This window comes from Anabrus simplex, chromosome 5 (assembly GCF_040414725.1).
Source record: "Anabrus simplex isolate iqAnaSimp1 chromosome 5, ASM4041472v1, whole genome shotgun sequence".
NCBI lineage: Eukaryota > Metazoa > Arthropoda > Insecta > Orthoptera > Tettigoniidae > Anabrus > Anabrus simplex.
In genome coordinates this window covers 350,469,853-350,497,837 of record NC_090269.1, presented here as the reverse complement: position 1 = coordinate 350,497,837, position 27,985 = coordinate 350,469,853, and the positions used below count along the sequence as shown (strand labels likewise).

Sequence of the window (27,985 nt, the reverse complement as noted above, 5' to 3'; positions counted from 1 at the left end):
AACATAACACGAAGAGCATCCCTGATTTTTGGTCGGTATAGTTCTGATACACCCTGTAATATTAAATGTAGCTGCATGCAGTAGTTGAAGGCCTAGTGCATATTGTAGTGGCGTGTTTACGTCAAGGCTAGGGACTGTAGTAGCAATAGGCTGTGTGCATGTTGTGGTGATTTGTTCATGTATTGTACAGGAAACACAAGAAGTGTCGGCCTGATTATATTCTAATGTTGTTTTCCGCTACTCTTTTGCAGGTCCAGCAGCAACATGATTCACAAGCTCTTTCTGCTGCTGTGTGTCGTCCTTCAATTATGTGCCGCTAATGAAGAGTGTCAAAAATTCTTGGCGTCTCACCCTCAGCCCATCAAAAGTGACTTCCGTGGTAATAAAGAGTTAATTTTCTCCCATTTCTTTACACACGACAGAGACTACGAACTGGTGAATGTGATCAGGTTTCAAGTAATAAGTATTGAATACGAGAGCATAGAGAAGACTGCACTTTGCGTTGGCTTCGTTGATACCACCTCCTACACGAACCTCAAGTCAATGAGCAAGAATCCCATCGCCTGGGTCACAATGAACACGGATGCTGCTGTTCCAACAGGAATTGTGGAGGTGAACGGAGAATGCTGGGCGCTACAGAAGTAAGTGAGGAAGTTTATTTATTTTTAGACATGATGTGGGCTTTTGGGCTTATGCCGTGTCAAGAAAACAAGGTGTAACTCTTTACGTAATTAAGTAATACGTGGTCGTCAGCCATTAAGGATTTACGTAAGTAGTTCCCTTCTCTGCCCTTTCTATATTTCGTTTCGGTGTTTGCCAAATTCGTACGTTTGTCATTACCGGTTGTTTATTCCAAGCATGTCTTACTTTCATAACGTGTGCACACCGGTTATGCCCCCTTACCCTCCCCTCCTCACACCGTCTCACAACATCCTTTGCTTTTCTCCATATACTTCCTTTCCATTCTTCAGCTCTGTTCCATTCTCTCCTGGTGTCTTTCGTTGCATTTTATTTTATTAGTTTCTATTTATTTCTTCTACCACATTCGTCCCGTATTCGTCTGATGTCCTCTCTGTTCTACCTCATGCACACACAGTGTGAGAGAACATCTTAATTTGAGCTTAATATTGTTGTCAGCTCCCGCTTGGAGCGCTGTACCAGCATACAGCGAGCCACCTCGTGACGAACGAGCGTACCACTACAGCCCAACGACAAAAAAAATCTTAAAATTCAAACCCTCATTATACAGGGTGATTAATTTAAAAGTTCAGAGCGGAGTGCCGAGGATTAGGCGCGCTGGGAAGCTGAGACAGCGAGCTCAGTGCCCGCAATGACAAGCAGGCATAGTCGGCTCAAAGAAACGGCATGATTACGCCTATAGAAACTAAACGAAACTGAACTCAACGGCTACATAGATGCTCTGGAAAAATAAGCAAATAAATAAATAAATAAATAAATAAATAAATAAATAAATAAATAAATAAATAAACTAGGAAATTAAACTGAACTCACCGGTATTTACAGACGATGCTGAAAGTAATCTCCTTCAGCTGCAATGCAAGCTTCACATCTTGTAATGAGATTTCGAAACACACTTTGTACTTCATGGACTCCGATAGAACGCACAATGTCCCTAATTTCAATTTTTAATTTTTCTGCAGTTTGAGAATTATTCCTGTAAACTTTTCCTTTAAGATTTCCCCATAGATAAAAATCACATGTGCTTAAATCAGGCGAACGAGAGGGCCATAATCCTTTACTGATGATCTCTAATCATCATCGAACACTTCCCGTAACCGTCGCATAGAGCTACGCGCCGTACGGGCCATTGCACCATCCTGCTGGAAATAGCCGTACCTTTTCTCTTCTTCAGTCAGTTCAACAAAAAATGGTTCCAGAATGTTGTGAATATAACGGCCAGAAGTAATCGTGTACTGAAAAAATATCGGACTGATAATTCGTCGGGCACTGATAGCACACCATACACCCACCTTCACATCCTGCAGAGGTCTCGGCTGTAAAATGTGCAGGTTGTGTGTATCTCAGATTCTATTGTTCTGTGAATTGACGTACCGACTCAAATGGAACCAGGCTTCGAGCTCATAAAAGGAAAGTTCGGATCCACAATACCGTCGTGGACACTGTTCATTAGCCAATTGCAAAATCGTATTCTTGCATTGAAATCTGTAGGCAGTAGAAGACTTACTCAGGAACAGTCGATATTTTCTTCTGAAGGCGCGGAGCAAGTTCTCTGCAAAACGTAAAGAGGTTCACCTTGTTTTCTTGACACGCCATAAGCCCGAAAGCCCATATCATGTTTACAAGTACGGGCCGTGAAAGAATCAATCAATCAATCAATCAATCAATCAATCAATCAATCAATCAATCAATCAATCAATCAATCAATCAATTAATCAATCAATCAATCAATCACCGAGCAAGTGGCTGCGCTGCTTGAGTCACGTAGCTGTGAGCTTGCATTCGGGAGATAGTGGGTTCGAACACCATTGTCGTCAGCCCTGAAGATGGTTTCCTCTGATTTTCCATTTTCACACCAGGCAAATGTCAAGGCTGTACCTCAATTAAGGCCACGGCCGCTTCCTTCCCACTCCTAGCCCTTTGCCATCCCATCGCCGCCATAAGACCTATCTGTGTTGGTGCGACGTTAAGCAAATAGGGAACATGCATAATTTTCAAAAATACTTTTTTGAAAAGTACACCAATGACATAGTACGTAAACGTATTGCATTGTGGTAAGTTGCCTTGTTTTTTCCCATTAAAAAATATTTAAAAGTGCCTTTCCGCAAGGCGAGTGAAACGGCCTCTGACGTAAGCGGCGCGCTGTGACGTCACGATCCAGTACCGCATGCAGCTCTACCAGCCATTGCGCATCAGCCGTTACTAAAAGCCGTTTGTTTATTATTCGTGATCGTGAATAATTCAAAATGACAGAAGAAAGGTTCAAAACAGCACAGTCAGACAATCTACCATGTGTAGATGTCATCATTCTTGAAAAATTGTGACTTTTGTGGCCGCAGAAATTCGCGGATAAGAAGCAAGTTTGTAAGTGGCATATTTTATATACGTGCAATGTATTGTAACTCATAGTATTAGGTTAACAACGAACCTGGATAGAAATCACATCACATTCAACATTTCCTTCTAGACTGATTCCCATATTAAAGAATAACATTACATTTTCGGGCTTTCAGCATTAGTAAAGTAAGAAATCGGATTTCAGCACTAATATAAACATATAGGTAGCATTATAGTACTAGTCCGCTTCTGTGGTGTAGTGGTTAATGTGATTAGCTGCCACCCCCGAGGCCCGGTTTCGATTCCCGGCTCTGCCATGAAAGTTGAAAACAAATAGTACGAGGGCTGGAACGGGGTCTACTCAGCCTCGGGAGCTCAACTGAGTAGAGGGGTTTCGAATCCCACCTCAGCCATCCTCGAGTGATTTTTCGTAACTTCCCACTTCTCCTCCAGGCACCTAAGGCCACGGCCGTTTGCTTCCCTCTTCCTTGTCTATCCCTTCCGAACTTCCCATCCTCCAACAAGGCCCCTGTTGAGCATAGCAGGTGAGGCCGCCTGGGCGAGGTAATGGCCCTCCTCACCAGTTGTATCACCATACCCAAAGTCTCACGCTCCAGGACACTGCCCTTGAAGTGGTAGAGGTGAAATCCTTCGCTGAATCCGAGGGAAAAACCAACCCTGAAGGATAAACTGATTAAGAAAGAAAGAAAGAAGGAAAGAAAGAAAGATCATAGTACTATAGGTCTATAATCTATCATTCCCGAAAAAATATATATTTATGGTTGGGGAAACTGGCCTACCCACTTCCGGGGCCCATGAAAGAGAAACATTAAATATCTTGGTGGAGGGAAAAAGTCAAACATGATAAAGATAAATATGACTTCATCTAGTTTTCACAAGTCGGGCTGAGTGGTTCAGACGGATGAGGTGCTGGCCTTCTGACCCCAACTTGGCAGGTTTGATCCTGCTTCAGTCCGGTGGTAGTTGAAGGTGCTCAATTATGTCAGCCTCGCGTCGGTAGATTTACTGGCACGTAAAAGAACTCCTGCAGGACTAAATTCCTGCACATCGGCGTCTCCGAAAACCGTAGAAGTAGTTAGCGGGGCTTAAAGCCAATAACATTGATTACATTTGGCTTTTAACAAGCTGAGCATATCACCCAAGAAAAGTATCTTGGTGACATTTCAGTCGTTCAAAACAGGAATGTCTTTGGGTGTTGTGACGTTTAACTTTTGTTTACTTTACGTCACACCGACACAGGTCTTATGGCGACGATGGGACAGGAAAGGCCTAGGAATGGGAAGGAAGCGGCCATCGCCTTAATTAAGGTACAGCCCCAGCATTTGCCTGGTGTGAAAATGGGAAACCACGGAAAATCATCTTCAGGGTTGCCGACAGTGGGGTTCGAACCCACTATCTCCCGGAAGCGAGCTCACAGCTGCGCGCTCCTAACCGCACGCCCAACTCGCCAGGTATTTTTTTTTTTTTACCCTTCGGTTTATTGACTTGGCTTGTATAACCTTAAACTTAGGCTAAGTTGGATAATATTTTAAACACCAACATCACTATTTTCACCTGTGTGCAATTATGTTATTTATTTAATTAACATTATGATAATTATTATAATTGAGCATTGTTAACTTATAAGACCACAACAGACAAGCATTGGTTTTGTGTAGAGATATACATATGTTCAATTCACGTTGTTTCCTTTCATGATGTACACGCCTATTCTTGTTATATTATAGAGTATTTAGCTATAGCCTAAATTTTTTACAAATGTAAGCTCTTCAATAAAGGCATAAATAACTGTCGCATGCCAAGATAAATTGGTATAATTAGAGCTATCAATATGGTTCGTAACCCCTTTGATTTATTACCTTGACGTGGATCACCCAAAACATAGGTTAGGTTTGGAGAAAACTTTAATAATCAGGATTAATTAATGCACTGTTTATTACTTTCATATTACAAGAGGTAATTGAAGCATTTAATTAAGGCATCATATATTAAAATTTAAGGTTTAACCACTAGAACAGCTGACATGGAAAAGTGTTTGAAAATTCAAACAAATTCAACTTACGTTAAAATGATCTTCAAAAAATAAACTGTAGACTTTTCCTATATATCACCAGCATTTCTCCGGCTCGCCAAAATCCATTTTTTCCCTAGTTTTAGCGTCTTTGGAACATTTATAAACAATTTGTTTGGGATGGTATGCGATGTGCTATTGGACATCGGAACTATACACCATTTATAAGTTTTCTGTCTCACTGTCTGCGCAAGATTCATTTTAAGTCTAAAATATACCACTCAGATTATTATCCAATGTATAGACCTCGAATTTACCTATAACAGACACTAACATAAAGTAGAAATACGCAAGTGTATCCTGCTTCTCACAGCACACTATGTGTTATTTCGCCTGCTAATTCAGTCAACCTGTACGATGACGTCAGACCAATGAGATCGCGTACTTTCGTCACTCGACATTTTCGTACTTTAATTTAGAATTTTATCATATTTGGAGTTATTATTTTTACATTCTGATCACATTTTTGAATTCTGCATGAAATTTTGAATCAGATTAACATATTTTTAAATAAACCCCCGGATAATGCATGTTCCCTATTGTAAAAAATAGTTAAAAATCACCACTGATCTGCATTTAGGATCACTAACCCGGTGGCATATTCCCTGTCAGTTGTTTACCTAGTATTATCTTAAATGATTTAAAAGGAGTTGGTAAATTGTCCTACTTTTTGGCTGAATAGTCCAAGTTGAGGCCTTCGGTTCAGAGGGCCCCGAGCTTGATTCGCGGCCGAGTCGAGGATTTGAATCGCGTTTGATTAATTATTCTGGCTCGGGGACTAGTTGTTCGTGTTTGTTCAAACACACTCCTGTTCATATTCAGACAACACAACACACTACCAACCACCACAGAAACACGCAATAGTGATAACACCCCTCCACATAAGGTTGGCATAAGGAAGGGCATCATCTACATGTGCGTCACAGTTCGCACCCGCGACCCCATAAGATGTGGGAAAAGCAGTAGAAGAAGATATCCCTCGTTTAATTATTCCAAACCCTAGTTCCTCTTCGTATAAAAGAGTATATGTCCTAAATTCACCCTCTAAAATTCCAAATTTATCTTAACTTTAGAAACTGTACTACTTTTAAAAAATTCCACTCAAGCTTATTTGTCTATTAGTGTCATTCCACGCAATTTGTTTTACTGACAGCTCGTCTTCAAACTCCCAAGTCTTTCCAGCCCGATGTTTGAAATATTTTTTATCACAACTGTTTTGTCGTAAATCACCTAAAATAAATCGTGCTGCTTTTCTTTTTATCTCTTCCAGTTCTTGAATGTCCGCCTCCACGGCAAAATGCTTAGCGTACCGGCCATTGGCCCAATACGTCCCGGGTTCGATTCCCCGCCGGGCATTTTAACTTTCATACGTTAATTCCTATGCTTCGAGGGTATTATTATTATTATTATTATTATTCAGAGGTATCTGTGGAACAGCAGAGGTGAAAGAAGATGCTGGGTGGAATAGGTCTCAACTTACGAAATTAAAGTTAATTTAAAACTTTAACAAAGGTTATATTTTCTTTTCAAGATAAATAAATAACAGAATATAACAGGTACCAAGTAGCAGATCAACAAATTAAGAAAGTACAATTTTAGTTCATTACAAAATTTGGGCTTCGAGCCCGACACTCACGAACCTTGAGCTATAAGCCCAACTTTACCTATATACCAAGTTCAAATAAAGGGGCAGAAAACCCCAATCATGCCAAGGAGCACTGGCTCCTGCCTCCTCGAGGCACACAGAAACCAAATTTAAGAAAGAGCAAACCCGCTCTCAAGATTCAAGCCCATCAAAGGCCACAACAAACTATACTTCAAACTGCCCTCAAGGCATACCAAGAACAGGGGTAATAAATACCCAACCTACTGGGCCTATTCATGAAGAAAACAAACACTGGGTTAATTAAATGGCCCTAAAAACAAATTGACTGGAGGCATAGCTTGCACTCCTACATGAAACTTCTTAAAACCTAGGTGGCACTCGGCCAGTTATACAGGGGCTAATCCCATACTATGGAGGTGACACGATAAGAAAATTGTATTACATTACGAAGAGAAGAAAAACGGTTATGAAAACGTAGTCACCTCAAAACAATATGAGTGGGAGCTCGAGAGGGTTAGGCACTCTCTATCCCAATTTGTAATTAAAGAGGCGAAGTTTTACCAAGTGTCTATTACATTTTAAAGATAGGTTACATGAAAAAAGTTTCGAACCTGCCCCGAGGGTTAAACTGCTGAGCTAGCGAGAAATGTTATTAAATGGCCATTACCTTATAGATGAACTGCTGCCCGAAGAAAGAGGCGCTTCCCGCCCCCTGCTACATAATCACACTAGGAGATATGTTACTGAAGTGGCCCCGATACAAGAAAATCAGCCGTTTATATACCCTCGTGGAACATTCGAGACCTTTCATGAACACCCACAGCAGTTTATTGGTTACAGAACACAGTTACAGAGCAGGTTGGGGAAGAAAGCCCCGATTGGCCGAAAATTAATTTAAGAAATTCGGAATTGGCTAATTTCAAAACTGGCGGAAAGAAAGGATTAACATTGCCAACTCTCAAACCACAGAACAAAATTTAGCAAAAACAAAACTTATGAATGTTAAATTTCTTCAGGACAGTTCATTCCTTTACACCAGAGTGCGTTATTATAGTTTTTGTAGAGACATCTGTTAGGGAACGTCCAAACTTCTGATATGGAGCAAACAAACACAAATCGAAAAAGACACAGTTCAGAACACTTCAAAATTTACAGTTTGTTAAAGTTCAGGCGTTGTCCTGTAGAGGAGTTTCAACTGGCGCAATATTTGAATTAGCGGCGTGGAGGTGTACCGCCTGGTACAATTATTATTATTATTATTATTATTATTATTATTATTATTATTATTATTATTATTATTATTATTATTATTATTATTATTATTATTATTTTTATTATTATTATTATTATTATTATTATAGTTCTCGAATCCAGTAATCATATGAAGATATCGGTAACCTTTAATTACAACAGTAGCGTAGCCAGGATTGGCGGATGGGGTGGATGTGGAGGGAGAATTGACATATCTTTAAAACATAATGAAGGTGCTTGTACGTGAGTGCATGCAGGGTTCTCGTTATAAGAACATTGACAGAAGTGAATTATGATGAAATTCAGATTGCAGTACACTACAAAACCTTACATTAAAATACAGAACAAGAACAATATGATCAAGAGCAACAGGTTTGCAGAAAATGGTAGACCTATGTACAGTTTTCAATCTTCTTTGCAGGCTTCTTTGAAAACATATTCAACAAATCTGTTGAATTTACAATTGTGTCTGTGTGAATGTTTATTTAGTTTATGGTTTATTGTCACTTTCTGTTTTGTTTTATTTTTGTAAAAAAAAATCGATGGGGCGGGCTTCTAACCCACAGTATACACACAACCCCGCCCCCCTCACAATGCTATGTCCCTGATTTACGATTATTTTTAGGTAAATAACCCAATGAAGAATTTTCCTTATATTAACACCTACAGTTATCCCCATGAGTAACTATTATTCCATCAACATAGTAATTAAAACTGAGAGGGCTGATCCTCTTGGAGAAACTTACAGCCCGACTTTTCACCCTGTTTACCATCATAGCATTGTTTGATGTCCATCTCACAACTTTGTCGAGGTTTTGCTAGTTGTTTAACGCCACACTAGCACATGGAAGAGACCGTAGCCTTAAATAAGGTACAGACTCAGCATTTGCTGGGTGAGAAATTGGGAAACAAATGTAAGCCATTTTCAAGGCTGCCGAGGGTGGAATTCGAACCCACAATATCCCGAAAGCAAACTCACAGCTACGTGCCACGAGTCGCGCAGACAAGTGGCTCGGTGATGAAGTTCAAGTGCATGAGGCTAAACACTAAATGAATTATGTTGTAATAGTTTAACTTCTTCACTGTGTATATCGGTACTTAAGGAGACCCGGACGTGAAACCTTACTAAACCTTACTAAAATAGGCCATTTTCTTGAAAAGTATCAATTTGATTTTCATTAAATTTGATGCAATTATTGCACCGTGTATCTATAAACACCGTTTTAAATATCATTGACCTACAGTAAATTTTGTACTCGTTATATCAAGAAATGTCAACGCACTTTTGAACATTTTCAGTTCACACTTTGCTCATCTACACTTTGCTCAGAAAGTTGTATGAAGACGAAACTGTCCCAAACATCATAGTTTACACTATCGTATGCGCATCATTTCGTCTTGGTTTTGGTTGCTTACATTCATAAATAAGTATAGTTGTTGGTACGTCATACTAGAAACTAATTAAAGTTGGTACCACGAACTAATTGAACTGACTTACATCCCCAATGACAAATTAACATTAAACAGCGGTTCTGCGCTGGTTAGCCTTTACGGGAGTTATACATCTCAATGTTTACACTACTAGGCCTATTTATACTTACATCTACAGTCTCACAGGCTTGCATTTCGAAGCACTTGAAGGTGGGCTAACCTCGTCCACAACAAACAATTCATCAATGCTATTTTCATTTGTATTTTCTTGCAGCGAACCTATATATTGATTACAATGGAACTTGCGCTTTGAATGGATTTATTTACACGCGGCATTTTAAGCTGACAATAGAAGGCACTATAGGGATGAATAATATAACTCAGCAACAGCAAACCTCATGAACAAAAAATGTAAATAAACTTCACAGAGCACGGGAAACAAATGAAAATCAACATCCGAGACTCGGTCAGTGCCCACGCGCCCAACATGGATCAAGGAGTTACTAGAAAAGAGAAATTCCACTTCCTCGCTTACTATGGAGAAATGTGCAGTCTTCCAGATGTTGACACGTTGGAAAAGAGGCATGACAAGATGGTGCAATTTAAAAAACACTATTTAAATGTACTTCAGAGCAACGTAACATATAAAGTGTATATATTCTGATTCAGAAAGTTTCCCTCTACTTATGTATGGTAAAATTGCGAAGTGATGTGTTTGGCCATTTTGTGACGCCCAGTTCATTTTGTATATCTTTATTTCATGAATCGAGAAATAAGAGTGTTGCTTCGTCACTGAGGGTATTCCCATCTCACTGTCCAGCTCCATGGCTAAATGGCTAGATGCTGGCCTTTGGCCCAAGGGTCCCGGGTTCGATTCCAGATCGGGTCGGGGATTTTAACCTTCATTGGTTAATTCCAATGGCTCGAAGTCTGGGTGTGTCTGCAGTCTTCAGCATTAGGCCCTAACTTCTATCATAGGTAGGGCTTCATCCTCACAGACGCGCAGGTCGCTTATACGGCGTCAACTCGACAGACCTGCACCAGGCCTCTTCGATCTCACTGATCCAGAAATAATAATCCGCTTTTCACGAGAGTTTAATCTTGATGTAAACATAGTACGTCCACGCCTTCGCCAAAGAAAGAGTTGTAATTCGCTGAGCGTGTAGTACTGACCTCCACCTCGTCAACGTCTCGTGTTCGGACGTACAGGGCTGCGCATTGCATGCGACAATAGTGCGAAGATCTGAACTTAGTTTATTAAGCACATTCACAATGCACTGCCTATGGCCACTTCTGAGCGGTTTTCCTCTTTTGTGCTTCACTACACGCGATGGTTCTACCTCTTGCTCCATTACTCTCACTATGAATACTGATGCTGTCTGCTGCTGCAAGATGCAACACCTTATCTCCACGCTGTACAGCTTGGGACATTCCCCCACTACGAGAAGACTTCATGTATTACACCACGCCTTGTGCCTTCATTTCTCGTTATTTAATCACTATTTTATTAATAAAAACATATATACACCGGTATATACTCGTATGACAACCATATTTTAATTTGATTACGTACTCTTCCAAACTAAATGTAATAAACTGAAATAAAATAAAATGAATGCGACGTACTACTTTTCTTCGAGCTCGCATGCAATTGCTTCTCCAATCAGCTATGCCTATGATGATGATGATGATGATGCTTGTTGTTTAGAGGGGCCTAGCATCTAGGTCATCGGCCCCTATGGCACGAAATGAGACGAAATGGGATTACAATTTAAAAGTACAAAATTCATCCACTGACCCGAATTCAATACGTGATGATGAGAATGAATTGATGAATATGAATTTAAAACAATCAGTGAATAAGACGCGCAACGCCTCACATTCCCAGAAACAATATTACTGACCAACGGACTGCTTCCAAAGCCCAATCCTGAATCGATGATGCTTGTCTGAATGGGTCAATATCTATGTCAACGATCCCGCATAATGGCACTTATCACTAGTAAAGGAGAACCATGATATTTCTCAAAATGCGGTACTAATCAAAGGTAGCGTAAACTCACGGTGTTCCAAACATTAAGGTACTACTCACAAGTATTGTACGTCGTAAAGGTAACGCAGGCCTATGGTGTTTCTCACACAATGGCGCCACTCATAGCTAACGCAAACCGATGAGGTTCCTCACCTATTCCGGTATTCTCGTGGTGTTCCTCACATAGTGGGTACTAATCACAGGCAACGCAGACCCACGGTGTCGCTCATATAGTGGTACAAGTCACAGGCAACGCCCAGACCCGTGGTGTTGGTCACATGGGTACGACTTACAGGTACTGGAAACCCACAGTGAACCCCGCTTGACTGCTACGAATCACAAAACTATTGAGTACCTAACAGAATGGTATTACTCGCAAGTAAAAGCGACCCATGGTGTTCCCTGCGCGATGGTACTAATCAAAAGTATTTTCATGGTTCTAATACAAACATCCCTTGGTCGCCCCTTTTAGTCGCCTCTCACGACAGGCAGGGGATACCGTGGGTGTATTATTCGCCTGCGTCCCCCACCCACAAGGGGTAGAGAGGGAGGAAAAAGAAGAAAAACGAAGGGATCCGTCACTTCGAAAAATGAAGTATTGGACGAAGAAAGGCAAGGGCCACGAAGGGCGTGAAAATGAAAGACTCCCTAGGCCTCGAATGCTCTAATACCGTCGGGGTCGGAAAAGAACAAGAGTTGACCAAGGGAGGTCGGACAGAATAGACGAAAGTGAGAAGCCTGGCACAAGTAAGTGGAATCAATGCCAGGACTAAGCTAAGGGCCCCGTGGTCGCCAATCCACACTCCCAAGTTGAGAGCCCCTTGGACCCCTTTTAGTCGCCTCTAACGACAGGCAGGGGATACCGCGGGTGTATTCTACATGTGCGTAGCTATGTCTATGTCCACGTGCAAAGGCAAGGTGCTCCACCTATTTCTTTACATCAGGAGTTCACTCTTGTGAAAAGACATACAGTTTACCTTCTTCATCAGGCATATCCTTTCAATATAGAGTCGAGAATTCATAGTTTCGATTCTTCGTGGACATATCTTTCCTTCAAAAGTCGAGAAATCATAGTTTAGTTCTTCATTGGGTATGGTCCCTCCTTCGCTAGTCGGAGAAGAACAGTGTTTATCCAATGCTGATTTTATGAAAAAGAAGTTAAGTGGTACTCTCAGAAGGACCTGTTGCTAACACGCAATTTCTTATTCATTATTTTCTTTACTCTCATCACTACGTAATTTTCAACGCCTATCTCGTTCACCAAAAGCCGAGGATGAATATTACTGTGTAATCTTACAATTGATTTCGATGTCACAATCAGAGCTACATTTTAAACCACTTTTACAACGAATATGGAAGTGAGGAAATCTGTTTCTTCTTATAGTTGGTTTTACGACGCACCGACGATGAGATAGGAAAGGGCTAGGAGTGGGAAGAAAGCGACCATGGCCTTAATTAAGGTACAGCCCCATCATTTGCCTAGTGTGAAAATGAGAAACCACGGAAAACCATATTCAGGTTTGCCGACAGTGGGATTCGAGCTCACTATTTTCCGAATTCAAGCTCACAGCTGTGCCCCTAAACGCACGGCCAACTAGCTCGGTACGAAATCGGTTTTCACATAACTATCGTATATGAATACCCTTTCTTGTACTGGATACACATGAGAAGGCATTATGGGAATTATATCCTGAACTACAATTTCAAACTCGAGAGCAGCTGGACCGACAGAACGACACATGTTAAACTTTCTAAGCACGAAGCACAACTCGGAAATGAGGGAATTGCCGTGCTTGTTGCCCTGCCGCGGATGGGGGAGTGATGAGTCAACGGCAGGCAGACCTCGTGTGCCTGCTGGCCGACCGATGAGAGAAACACATTATACTACAATTTTAAGAAACTGATACATGTCAGCATTATCAAAATGGGCCGAGTACAGAACTCAGATGGAATGCCACATGACTATCTATGCTATAATTCAGTATATTGGCCTGAAAATAAATTATTTGCTAAATTACTTGTAAACGATCGTATAAAAGATTTATATCTAAAATAGGTCGGCTAACAGGTTTGTACAGCGCCACAGCAAGTAGTGGACACTTTGCATGTGATGTGAGGAAGTGTAGCAGGGGTATTTATTTTTTGGACATTAGGGCAGTTCATGATTAAATTCACTGTATAACTATAGTGGCCGCACTGTTCACAATTTGAACATGCGAAATCACGGTCTTACATTCACACTCACAGCGATCTTTGTTCACAGTCCCACGTCGCTCAGGTGCACCATTCCGCCTTCGCCATCAGTTCACAGGCAGCTCGCCATCACACTGTAGCATGCTGATTCAGTATTCCACACATTACACACTTCACAAAATTGTCTCACTGCCTGGATCACTAGCAACATTGAGCCCAAACTGAATCATCTCAAGCTCGTCCAGCCTGCCTTAAATATGGAGGCCGGACCTTCTAGATGCTTCGCGAGAGTCGAAGTCCCTGGAAAACTTTGGAAATCGAATGATCTTGTAACACCCATCGAGTTCTTCTCATACCACCGAGAAGACTCCAGAGACGTATCGGGGGATGGCAGCAGTGATGACCTGCGTGCTGGCTCATCTCTGTCTGGTCGCTAGCACTGGTGAAAGGACGGAGCCCACCCGGTGAAGACACTCGCGGCTGTAGCTAGGCTAATTTGCTCCTCCCACAATCGCACTTTGAGATGGCGGATGCCATCACAGTATGAAGCAAATTTCATACTTTGCCTCGTACAAATTCGACCCTAAGGATCGCAGGGCAATGGTTATATTGCCATCATATTGGACTTAGAGACAGCCTTGTAACGGTACACCATATGGGGTGGGGGTCGGATCAGAACTGATATTTCTGCAGTGAATTCACCAATCTGGCTAGTAACCTGAAAAAGAAAAATCTGTCCATAAAGTCGCTATGCGTGTTTGTCATTTATGTTATTCTATTTGCTTGCGCATAAACTGACTGCAGAATTTCTCCTATCAGATGAGCCTTTCTCTCGCTACGGCAGTTCGAAACGTACTGAAACATGACAAGTTCGCCGCGCAGCTCCCCCGTGGCGTAATGATGTCAACGCGGTTAGGCTTTTGTGAAGCATAACTTTCTTCAGCTTATCCCAGCTATTTCTGGGGACGCTGAAACCACCCAGGCTCATTTTGGTTTTAATAATAATGATATTGGTTTTACGTCCCACTAATTACTTTTACGGTTTTCGGAGGTGCCGGAATTTTGTCCCACAGGAGTTCTTTACGTTTCGGTAGATTTACCGAACGTTTTGACTTTCAAATAACAGTGGACTGAGCCAGGATCGAAACTGACAACTTGGACTCAAAAAGCGAACGTCTTAAGCGTCTGAGCCACTCAGCCTGGCACATTTTGCTTTTGGTCGGAGTATTAAGGCCGGGAGCTCTTCCTGACACCACGTGATTTTTGGGATGAAAATATCAACCAGGGATTGATCACGATTCGAACCTTAGACTTCTGGATGGGAAGCCAGCAGTTTAGTCACTTAGCAAACCAAAAATCGACATACGCAGTCGTGCATTTTGCACTAAAAGTAGTTCTTGTTCTTGAAGAGTAATTGCCGTAGTCCCAAGAACAAATTTTCGTAGCACTCACTCTCCGAACACGAGTGGCTAAGTTGTCTCGTCAATAAGTATGTGAGTATTCAACTCGAAGGCTGGTTTGATCCTCAGCAGCTCCAGCATCAGCTGTCATAGATGGCCTAGGTATCGGTATAGAGGTGTACTAAAGAGATGATGATTGAGGTAGTTCCCCGTTGCTTTCCGCATCGAGCCAGAAGTGATATTAAAGATCAGTCTGCCAAGCCCACTGAAATACATGCACCAACCGACTCTATGAGTAAGATTTTCACACCATTCATAACAGGGACTGGCTGCATAAGATATGACATTACTAGCATCATTCATACCCTCCCCCTGTGGGTAGGGGTGGTATAATAACACCCACGGTAAGCCTGCCTGTCGTAAGAGGCGACTAAACGGGGTCCCAGGGCTATCAGCTTGGGAGCGTGGGTTGTGACCACGGGACCCTTACCCCTTGCTTCCACTTACTTGTGCCAGACTCCAAACTTTCATCTATCCTATCCAACCTCCCTTGGTCAACTCTTGTTATTTTCCAACTCCGACGCTATTAGAGCTTTCAAGGACTAGAGAGTCTTTCATTTTCAAGCCCTTCATAATCCTTGCCTTTCTTTGGCCGATACCTACATTTTCAAAGAGTCGGATCCCTTCCATTTTTCTCTCTGGTTAGTGTTATATAGAGGGTGGTTGCCTAGATGTACTTCCTCTTAAAACAACAATCATCACCACCACTTATAGCTCAATGACTTTCCTGTTGTCAAGGGCAAGGATAAGAGAGAAACAGGTCATTGATAGCTATAATTTTGTTCTAGCTCACACTAGAAGGTATAGTGCACTGTAAACACTAGGTCTCGCCAGCAAAGACAGCACGTCATTATAACCTCTGTTTATGTTTCAGAGACGTGGTGCAATGTGACCCCGTGTTCTTCCCCATGCCTGGGGTTATGAAGACGCCACTCTACGTCTATTCCCCTCTTAGCGCCGAGTTTTGGCCTCTTCTCAACGATGAGAAGCTGTTCGCCAGGAACTGGGTGTGGAGGATGAACACCATGAGTAAGGAGGTGAAGTTCCCGAGCTCGTGGGTTCCCAACTTAAAGATCCGTAGCATCAAGGAGCTGCAAATTATAGGGAACGACTGGGGGAAGATTGAAACATTCTTGTCCCCTCTGCCGATACTGGGTAGACTGGACTTGACGGAAAACAACATCCAGGAACTTGCTCCAGGTATATTATTATTATTATTATTATTATTATTATTATTATTATTATTATTATTATTATTATTATTATTGCGTTAGGGACCACGTTCCAATTTCAATTGTTCTTCCTTTCTTGTTGTTCCTTCCTTTTCTCCCAATATTCCTTCATTGTTTCACTATGTTTCATTTTTCATTCTTCAGATCACTTCTTTGCCTCCCTCCCTTGGAATCCTCCCATCTTTAAAACTTTCTTCCTGAAAATTTCTCTTCCCATTACTTCTGCTTATTATTCTTCTCTGATGTTGTTTATTTCAAGGTCTTTTTTGGTCTCTTGAATCCAAGTGGTTGTTGACTTTTTCTTCCAAAGATACGTGAAGATCTTTTTGGTTAGTCTACTGTCGTCCAATCTGTAAATATGTCCATAAAATAGCATTCTCCTCTTCTGTACTGTTATAGATAAGCGCCAAAATATACAGTACCGGAAATTATGTTAGTCGTATTGTCATTACCTTACTTATCGAGATGATAGTGTAAATGTTCAAAATGTGCTCCATTGCTCTGTAGGCAGTGTTCATAACGATCACGCAGATTTTCCAACATATTCTGGAACATAGGTTGCTGCAGAGTCCCGAAGAACGAGACGATCTTCTGACGTAATGCAGGCACAGTTTTGGGTGGATCTGGATAATTGCAAATTTGCTCCTTTAACATTCCCCACACGTCAGCATCAGGTGGTGTGAGATCGGCGGAATGTGATGGGTAGGGGAACTCAGCCCCGCGGGAAATTACTCGTCCTGGAAAGGTTTCTTGCAGCATAGCCATAGTCTGTCGAGCAGTGTGGCAGGTCGCAACGTCTTGTTGGAACCACTGTCTATTCATCTGCATGTTCCTGGCACGAGCAAACCTTCTTAGATCCTGAATAAATGGCCTGATCACCATGTTCCTATAGGATTCATGGTTAACAGTAAGAGGTGCACCATCATCATTCTCTAAGAAATACGGACCTAGCACACCGTTTCCTGACACTGCACATCAAATCGTCACACGCACACTATGTAGCGGTTTCTTGACTATAATGCCTGGCCTCTCGAAACCAAGAAAGCGAGTTGTTTGGCGATTGATTAAACCGTCCAAGTGAATGTGACTTTCGTCAAAGAACCACAGAAATATGGATCCATGGCCAAAAATCGTGCACAAAACTCCACCCTGACATGCCTATCGTGCTCCGTCAATCGTTGCCCAACCTGTATTCTGTACGGGAATCCATCTATGCCTTTAAACAATCGTCGAAGTGACGTAGGGCTGAAGTTTAATTTCAGAGCTGTTCGCCGAAGACTTCGTTTTGGAGACTGCAACACCTGATTGAAGACACGTCCATGATTTTCATTTGTGGACACAGTTACTGGCCTCCCATACCTTCCCTTGCGTTGACACAATACACTACCCGTACGACGAAATTTTTTTAACAATAGATAGCATAACTGTGTTGCTATGTGCTGGCTTATTGAAGTGTTCACGATGTTGTTCCGCCACTAACTTTAAACTTGGCTCACCTTGATAACTGTTTCCGTACGAGCGAAAAAAATACTCCACTATATACACTTTTTGCTCCGTCGCGAGACCCATTGTCACTTCCAATCACAGAGCACAACGTTCTTTACACAACTAACAATTCATCATGCCGATGTAATAACACACAGACGCTCAGGCGTGCGCATGCACACTGCGCGAAAATGAGTACTGTATATTTTGGCGCATGCCATATGTTTTCAATGCTCTGACAAATTTCGTTATTATTTCTTAATTTCGAAAATTCTGTAGTTTTTAGAGGACCTAATATTTTTATTATAATTCTTCTTTCTAGTAATTCCGATCTTTCAAGTTTATAATTGAGTACTAAGTATTCACTGCCATATAAGCATTCTGGTTTCACAACTGTGTAGTAGTGCTTTACTCGTATTTTAAGACTTTTAGTTAAACATTTTTTGTATGTAACTTTTGTTATACCATATGATCTTTCCATTTTGTGTATCCTTGCCTCTATAGCAGATTTTTCCAAATCATTTTTTTTTTTTTTGGATTGTTTGCCCCCAATATTTGAATCGCTTTTACCCTTTCGATTGAACCAACACCTATTCCTAGAATTTTGTTTTCTCTGCCGAAATTCTTAAGCCTGTCATGTTGGCTGTCTCTTCCAGAAGATTTACTTGTATTGCTGTATTAGTCAGGCTTTCAGAGAATATGGCAGAATCATCTGCAAATGCTAGGCAATTTATTGCAACACTATTGTTCTTTCTCCCCAGCATAAGTGGTAATATATTATGGTGCTTCAGTTTTTCGTTCCAAATTCTCAAACCTTTTTCCAAAATACAGTTGAAAAGGAGTGGGATAATCCACCACTTTGTCTGACACCTGTAGTCGTGATATCTCACCCATAAATTTAACTTTTGAGACTGTGTCTGTAAGGGTTTCGCTGATCAGGTTTGCCAGTTTGGTTTTAACTCCAAACTCACGTGCGGTTTTATCTAATATTTCTCTATCAACAGAGTCAAAAGCTTTTTTTCAAAATCGAAGAATGTTACGACTATGCCTTTGGAGTGCATTTATCCTTATAATCCTTATAATCCTTATAATAATAATTATTACATCCATGTAGGAAGGCTCGGCTTGTGCCGTTAATACAATGGGCTGACTCGGCCTAAGCAACGAGTCACCCTCTTGATTATGAAACTATACCGATATCTACAAATATTTACAACAGAAATAATTACAACATACAGTATATACTGCACCCGTCCACCCTCTGAGTCTCAGACTAGCATTTATCTCAGGGGTGTCGGTTCATTTTTTAAGTCATCAAAATATAAATATAGAGACATCAGTGAACACAGGGATGAACGGGGCATATAAAAATAAAAGTGGGGAAAGCTCAATTGTAAGCATGAATTTAAGGACTCCATGATAGGACAAGGAAGTGACATTTAACTTTCAAAAGGGCATAACATCCACCTGCAATAAAAAGATTATGAGAATGGTTTCCTTTGAAATAATTGCCAGAAGGAGCAGTTTACTGCGCCATCCGGCACGCTGAATTTCGGTACACTTAATAAAGCAATTGATTTGACAACACATTAATTCAACAGGTCACTTGCTTCACCGCAAGTGGTGACAATACGCTGATAATGTTCATCCTGGAAAAGAAATACAACTGTGGGGTACAATTCACTGATCGATTACGTTAGGATCGAACCCGTGTCCGTATGACCTGATGGTCAACAAGGACGAGCCTTCTCCAGATCGAGAGCCCGAGCATAAACTAGGTTTATCGTCGGCTTCTCGACTCAAATTAGATTGAGTACCTCCGACTCTCTACATTTCCCGAGGTCGGCACTCGGGATGGGTAATGTTACGATGATTTTAGGAAAGTGTTATTTACGAACGGGTCCTATATTATATATCCAGCTGATGTCGTGCCCCTGGAACTAGCATCTACAAATTATTTACTCATGATCTAAATTACTGCCAAGCTCGACCACATGGTCTCAGTAGTTTACTGTCACTCTGCCACAACAAATGATGTAACGGAAAGCCCGACCGATAACCTCTTCTCATCCCGCAAGCAAAAATAAACAAAACGGGTCTTACGGTAGTTACGAGACACCATATGATAATCATCTCCGTTCCAATTCTTACACTGAAGAATATCGTCGTCAATAATTTAACTCATTATTATAATTATCATTCATTCACGAAATTATCATTTGCGTCCATTTATCGTAGTCATGCGAACGACGTCCGCGTAACTTTTTACTTGTCCCGGTCAAACATGATTATTATTATTATTATTATTATTATTATTATTATTATTATTATTATTATTATTATTATTGTTATTATGAGTTGGTCACGCCCGCATACGTCTCAATATACCGGTCGCGTTTACAAATATTCAATGATCAACAAAAAGAATGTCATTACTATTATTATCATAATAATTATTACTATTCTGACCACGGCGATTTATCACTGTCCTAACATTATTATTATTATTATTATTATTATTATTATTATTGTAATTATTATTATTATTATTATTATTATTATTATTATTATTATTATCGGTTTCACATCATCAGTTATATTCCCTTTATCACATTTATCATCGTCCATTTATTTAACACGGTCCAACTTTAGATCTGCAATATTTATTATTATTATTATTATTATTATTATTATTATTATTATTATTATTATTATTATTACGGTATCATGACAATCATCACTTGTCATTCTTAACTATCACAGCATACGATTATTTATGTGGAATCTCAACCTCTCGTTATCTTTAGGTCCATAGTATTTCAACGAATATCAGCGCAGTCTATTTATTTCGTACATGATGTCAAGGGTTCTAATCCTGCCCTCTACGTAATTCAATTTTACTCTGTTACATTGCCCGTACTTGTACACTCATTTCTCTGTGTTTGTCATTAATTTCATACATTTATTCGTATCACATTATCTTTCAACACAGCTTCATTTTACGGCAAGTGTTCCCATACGGAATTTATCTCTCTTCCTATCTCAACATTATTTTATTCATTTATTAATCACAGAGTTTTCAATTGACTTATTTTCTCATCGACAACCTCGTACGACATTTGTATATCCTGACTGCATGATCTTTATAACGTCTCTCTTCATATCTAATTTACTTCTCCACAAATGATCGCAACAGCCCGAAGTATTGTTCGCCAAAATTTGACTATCATGATCACGTAACTATTAGTCCCACGTGTTCCGGCTAATACTTGCAAATTAAATATCTGACATTTATTTATAAAATATTGGACCGTAATTGAAACAGCCCGTTTATTAGCATTTAAGGTTTATTAGCACCAATATTATTACTCATGATTATTAATTCACCAATTTAAATTATCACCTTTTAAGTCCGAATTAGAAAACTATACGGTCATTAACGATCCTCGATAATCTCAACATATTATCCCTTCAAATTTTAACATTACTCACTGTTCACATAGAAAGACTATATCTCATGAATTATTAGTAGTATTATTGTTAGTGTGTGACATTTGCTACAAATTTTGACAACGTCAATCAGAGAATATTAACACAACACTACCACAGCTGGCATGACACATGGCTGGAATTTCCATGAACCTTATTATATAACTTGTCGTCAAATGACTGACATAAAAGCAAACTCCGGGTCGAATTGAACATTACACAAAATCATATGTCGAAAAATCTCGACTATCAAATATGATAATACATGCATGACTTAACTCACTAGCCTACACCCACAGAATTATATGTACAACAAAATGAATACATTATTCGACCCGACATTTACGTTATTATCATTTAATCCCGTCCGTTATACAAATTTAGAATGGCATCGGGAAGCGATCCATTTTGTTACATGATGTAATCAATTCAAAAATAAAACCACTTCCCCCACTCACGGTAGCATTCCCCAAATATACTTACATAGCGGTACTCATCTTGTAGTTGAAATCCTTGGCGGCCTTAGCAGATTAAATACCCATCTGGCCCTTTCTGCTTACTCCTCCATAACGGCTGGCTTCATTTCACATTTGATTTCCTGGCGTTCCGCCATTATTACACCGATTAAATAATTATGACACTGATTTACTATTGCAAATATTAATACTGATACATTGATATTTACTTGAATAATATAATAACACTTAAGCACCCTAGACCCAAATTAATTTATTTACACTATTTTATCTTCGTCCCTTTCCCGCACAAAAGGACTAGACACAAACGGCGGAGTGTCGATTTGATCGCCCGACGCAGTTTATGGTGTCCGGTACGGCACGTCCGAATCACGTCGCACTCTTGAAGTTTTCATTATGAAGGCGGTTCGATTCCCTAAAGTACAGGCTCAATTAATTACTGTTATTCCCATGTACTGTTCGTCACACAGTATCGTACATCTGCGTTTACTGTTTTAAAAGAAGAATTATATTTCTCACTCCTTGCAAATACTATCTATTTACTTAACTTCATATTACACATATCTCGGAAGCTCAGATCTGATCTGGAACATCTAACTTTACTCGACTGACTGGAACACAACGACCTGATTCAAATATTACAAGTCACTTCGCCCGAGCGTGAGTACATTATGTAGTACCTACGGTCGTCCGTACAAATGAATGTTGAATCAGCGGCGCACGACGAGTTAGCGTCAAAATGATTTCAGAATAAGTTAGTGAGTGTTCCTTGCGTTCGTATTTATTGATGAAGGCCTTCCTGGTGGCTTAGCTGACGTCATGTCTTGGAGAGAAGGGGGTGGATTTCTCAAATTGGCACTTGCATTCCGAACTGGAAATTATAATTGATATCAAACGAATCCCCTCATCTGGAACATACACTGGATTGAATATGACTCCTAACGATCCTAGATTTCGGAAATATGGACGGATATCGCTCCCTGATTTTTCGCGGGTTTCATCGCGTCTCTTACGGCGTGGTTACCCTTCGGCCAATAGCATTTGAGATGCGCTGTTTCCAAGAATTTCATTCAATTTATTTAATTTGGGCTTTATTATTTATTTTTCTACGCATCTCCTTAATTTGATTCATATACTTGCAATAACTGATTAATTATTACTTTCGAAATTAATTGACACTTTATTTCATATCTTTCAAAATGGTACTCCTGGCTGGCCAAATGAATTTTGTGTGTTGGACTAGAACAAGCGGTTCATTTGAATCTTCCCTTGTAACAACTTGACAAATATATGCCTTGGGCCTCTGTAATTTTCCATTCTCCAATTCCGAGAATACGTGACATCACGGAAAGTTTCTGCTCGACACAAATATACCTTCGCAGCGCTAATGTTGCAACCTTTCTATTGTTTTCTGACTCGCCTTTCACTTCTTGTACGAAACATATTTGTGGACATCCGTATCTTCTGGTCGCTAAATTAATAGCCCCCCTGCCGAGACAGCACTCTACCCTTTGTGACAGGCTTAATCCCCTAGGCTCCGCTTTGTCGCGTACACAGCTAGTATTTCAACATTATCGTCGCCATAAGACCTATCTGTGTCGGTGCGACGTAAAGCCCCTAGCAAAAAAAAAAAAAAAAATTTCAACATTACCTTGGTCTCAATATTGTCAACCGATTTTCTTCATTTCAATACGCGTACCATATTTTACTTCGGATATCAAATCATGGTTAAATTACGACCCCTATCACACGGGTTCAATACATATACAATAAATGTGGACAGACGATGCCTCTAAACACCTTTTTATCTCCCGTTTTGAAAATCTGTCCTTCAGTATCACTGGAACTGCAGTTTTGAACTTCATGCTGTTTGGTGTAACTCAGTTGAAAAGTCGTTCCTAGAAACTTTCTCACAATGTGGCAGGTGCTCAGGAGGGTGGCTTTCTGTAGTTCAATGTATTTGTGATGATGCAGGTTTAATGCGGTCAGAGAGCTGTGCAAGCTTTCTGGAATAACACCGGTACATGATATTACTATTGGATCTGTGATGACTAATGCTAATTTCCAAGGTATTGTTTTTCTATTGCAAATTCTGTGTAGTTTGATATCTTTGTGGCTATTGTTGTTTGTAGATTTGAGGTGTTTGGACAAGCGATTTCTATAAGGGATGGGGATCTTTTCGATTTATTGATTAGAATAATATCTGGCCTATTGTTGCTAAGCGAGACATCTGTTATGAATTCTCGGTCCCATAGAAGTTTGTACGAAGAGTTTTCGAGAAAGGGTGAATGACTGAAGAAATTCACATTTTACAGAAAGTTCCTGGTGAATGATTTTAGTTACCTGATCATGTCGGTGCTTATAATCAGTGCTGGCCAAGTGTGGTCAGCCAGATATGACGTGCTGTATGCTCTTTGTAGTTCTGGAACAGCAGCGACAGTTGTCTGTGACAATTGTTGGATCAATCGTGATGACTGTACGGTAGTTCCGTGTGGCAATTACTTAATCTTGGATGGCCAGAACAAATCTTTCTGTTTCTGAGAAAAAACCACAGTAGGTCAGCCAGGCGTGTGACGCAGGTTTGTCGATATGAGGCTGATCCAGTTCGTGGGCATTATTATTATTATTATTTTTGATTCGTTGTGCCCAGCTGTGGAGCGCGTTTGAACTTATTTTGCACAATGTTTCTTCTTCTTTTCTTCCCAATATTTCTTCATTTTTTCACTGTGTTCCTTTCTGCGTGTTTCTGTCCAGCCTGTATTTTTTCTTGTTGGTTTCTCTGCAAATTTATGTTTGTTTACTAAGCTTCTAAATTTCATTCTATCTTGAATGGTTTCGTCCTCAATACCCATTTCTTGTAGATCTTCATGAATTTCTGCTAACCAATTGTTGCGGATTTTCAGGGTTAGAGCTAGATTTAGAATTTTCTTTGTCAGCCTGTTGTTATCCATTCTGTGTAGGTGTCCGTAGAATTTTAGTCGTCTCTTTCTGATGGTATCTGTGATTTTTTCTGTGAATTGAAAAATTTCGTGTGGTTTCTTTTTCATCCAAATTCCATTTTCGAACTTTGGTCCTAGGATTTTTCTGAGAATTTTCCTCTCTTGTTTCTCAATGCTTTTCATTTGTGACCTGCCGCCAATGATCAGTGTTTCAGATACATAAAGTGCCTCTGGTTTGATGACTGTATTGTAGTGTCGTAATTTTGCATTTTTTGATATACATCTTTTGTTGTATCTGTTCCATGTGATTTTGTAAGCCCTTTGCAGTTTAGCAGTTCTTTCTTTGTTAGCTTCCTGATTTAACCCTGCTGGCTGAATAATTTCACCTAGATATTTGAATTTGTCTACTTGGGAAATTATTCCACAGTTGGTGATTAATGGTTGATTGTCGAATCTTGATTTAGTTCCTTCCATAAACTGCGTCTTTTCAAATGAAATTTGAAGTCCGGTTTTTGCGGCTATTTCATTCAACTTTTCTATGGATTGGATTGCTTCTTGTCTGTTGTTCGAAAGGATCGCAAGGTCATCTGCGAAAGCTAAGCAGTCAAGGTGAATTTTGTCTTTAAGAAGTCTGCCAATGTTTACACCTTTAGTTTCTTTTCTCCATTCACGAATCACTTTTTCCAAAACTAAATTATTATTATTATTATTATTATTATTATTATTATTATTATTATTATTATTATTATTATTATTATTATTTCTGCCTAGAGGTCCTCAAGGTCGAGAACTGCCTTGAAATATTGGATCCAAATCCTGCAGAAAAGTATCGACCAAAGTATCTAATGCAACAAATTTTACTAATCATCAACTCACAATTATTTTTAAAATATATCTTGCTTCTTTTGTATAATTTATCCTCAGAGGTAATCTCCAACTGGGGAAAGTCGAAATAATTTAACTATAATGATTCTATGAATTCTGTTCCAGATGTGTTACTAAATGCACCCAGACTTCGAGAGGTCCTCTTCGCGAGAAACAACTTGTCCTTATTTCCACAGAATTTGGACCGACTGACTCGCTTGAATTTGCTGGACATTACGAACCCATTGGGCAATTCAGAACTCACCATATCTGCTTCAGACATCTCAACCATCAAAGGAGTGGAGACGTTTGGTTTAGAGAATATAAACCTAAATACCAATGTAACTGGTCTATTGAGTCTTCAGAAAATGAAATTTCTCAACCTCAGCGGATGCAGGATCAGTCACATCGATGACATAAATCCAGAAGTGGGAGTGTTAGCCGATGAAAAATCACTCACAGTCCTAGATCTGTCAAACAATAAACTCAGTGCACTGCCATTCAGATTATTTTCAACCTTGAAAAAGTTAAGATCTTTACGTTTGCATAGAAATAAGTTTAATACTTGTCCTGCAGATATCTTAGAGCACTTACATGATCTCAACTACCTTGATCTCTCCAGAAATCTCATCAGTGATGTAAACAAATTTTGTTTCCAGAGTGTAAGTAAGAAATTAGAATATTTGGATTTATCTGGGAATCAAATTTCACATATTCCCGAGAAAACGTTTCAGACTCTTCACTCCTTGAAGACATTAAAATTATCGAATAATGCACTCACTATGATACCTCCTCTAATATTATCTGGCCGAGGTACACCTATCCAATTACTAGATATATCCCATAACCATCTTTCAGGCTGGGATGTTAATTCTCCGATAAATATCCTGAACCTCTCGAACAATAAGATAACAAAATTCTCCACCCAGACTTTTAGAAATTTAAATCGTTCGAAAGAAGTAGATTTGGGTGGTAACACTTTCGATTGCTGTGATGAAAATCTTATCTTATTAAAGGATTGGATGAGGTATACGCAGGTTGATGTAAAAAACCTTGGTACGAAGGACTTATTAGTTTGCTCATTTCCAGGTCAAAATCAGAAATATTCCATAATGAAATTTAAAGACGAATATGAAATATGCCAGGACAGTAAACTAGTATTTGTCATTGTAGATGTCCATCATATTTGGACTGTGCCTACGTTACTTGTGATCATAGGAGTCCTTATTGCTGCATCGATAATACTGATCACTACATTCTTAGTAGTTTTTAAATATTACCGCAATACACAGACTGTTAAAAAAGTTGATACCCTCGCTTAATTGCGTTAGTTCAGGGAACAATTATTTGGGAGATTACCTTATATCAAGAGAAAGACGTTTAGGTTCAATATTATTACTGCGTTAATGGGGTGAAAGTTCCTTATGAGGATCATTGTAAGTACCTAGGTGTTAATATAAGGAACGGACTTCATTGGGGTAATCACTTAAATATGATTCTAAATAAAGGGTACAGATCTCTGCACATGGTTATGAGGGTATTTAGGGGTTGTACTAAGAATGTAAAGGAGAGGACATATAAGTCTCTGGTAAGATCCCAACTAGAGTATGGTTCCAGTGTATGGAACCCTTACCAGGATTACTTGATTCATGAACTGCGAAAAATTCAAAGAAAAGCGGCTCGATTTGTTCTGGGTGATTTCCGACAAAAGAGTAGCGTTACAAAAGTGTTGCAAGTTTGGGCTGGGAAGACTTGGGATAAAATAGACGAGCTGCTCGACTAAGTGGTATGTTCCGAGCTGTCAGTGGAGAGATGGCGTGGAATGACATCAGTAGACGAATAAGTTTGAGTAGTGTCTTTAGCAGTAGGAAATATCATAATATGGAGATTAAGTTGGAATTTTAGAGGTCACATTGGGGCAAATTCGTTTCTAGGAAGGGGAGTTAGGGATTGGAATAACTTACCAAGGGAGATGTTCAATAAATTTCCAGTTTCTTTGCAATCATTTAAGAAGAGGCCAGGAAAGCAACAGCCTATATGCAGATCAGTAGTGACTCATTGACTGAAACAAGATGCTTGCCCACAGCCGCTGAAGTATGTGTTTCAACAGCTTGCAGTTGCATTTACTTGTCATGAGGTAACATTACCTTAGGGTTGTAATAAGTATGTAAAGGAGAGGTCATATAAGTCTCTGATAATACCACAATTAGAATATGCTTCCAGTATATGGGAGCCTCACCAGGATGAGGAAAACATCCAAAGAAAACAAGCTTGATTGTTCTGGGTGACTTCCAACCATAGAGCAGCTTTACGAAAAGGGCTGTGAAGACCTGGGAGAAAGGAAACGAGTTGCTCGACTAAGCGGTATGTTCTAAGTTGCCAGTGGAGGGATGGCGTGG

At 39.9% G+C, this 27,985-nt stretch overlaps 1 protein-coding gene across 1 annotated transcript in view; it reads left to right on the top strand.

Annotated features, from left to right (window-relative positions):
* Nucleotides 1-27,612, top strand: part of LOC136874099 (carboxypeptidase N subunit 2) — a 66,265-nt gene extending 38,653 nt beyond the window's left edge. The window contains exons 2-4 of the mRNA XM_067147648.2: nucleotides 252-641; nucleotides 15,976-16,301; nucleotides 25,713-27,612. Coding sequence (XP_067003749.2) covers nucleotides 265-641; nucleotides 15,976-16,301; nucleotides 25,713-26,908 — 1,899 coding nt within the window. The 5' untranslated portion in view covers nucleotides 252-264 and the 3' untranslated portion in view covers nucleotides 26,909-27,612. The remainder of the gene's footprint in view (nucleotides 1-251; nucleotides 642-15,975; nucleotides 16,302-25,712) is intronic.
* Nucleotides 27,613-27,985: the final 373 nt, after the last annotated feature.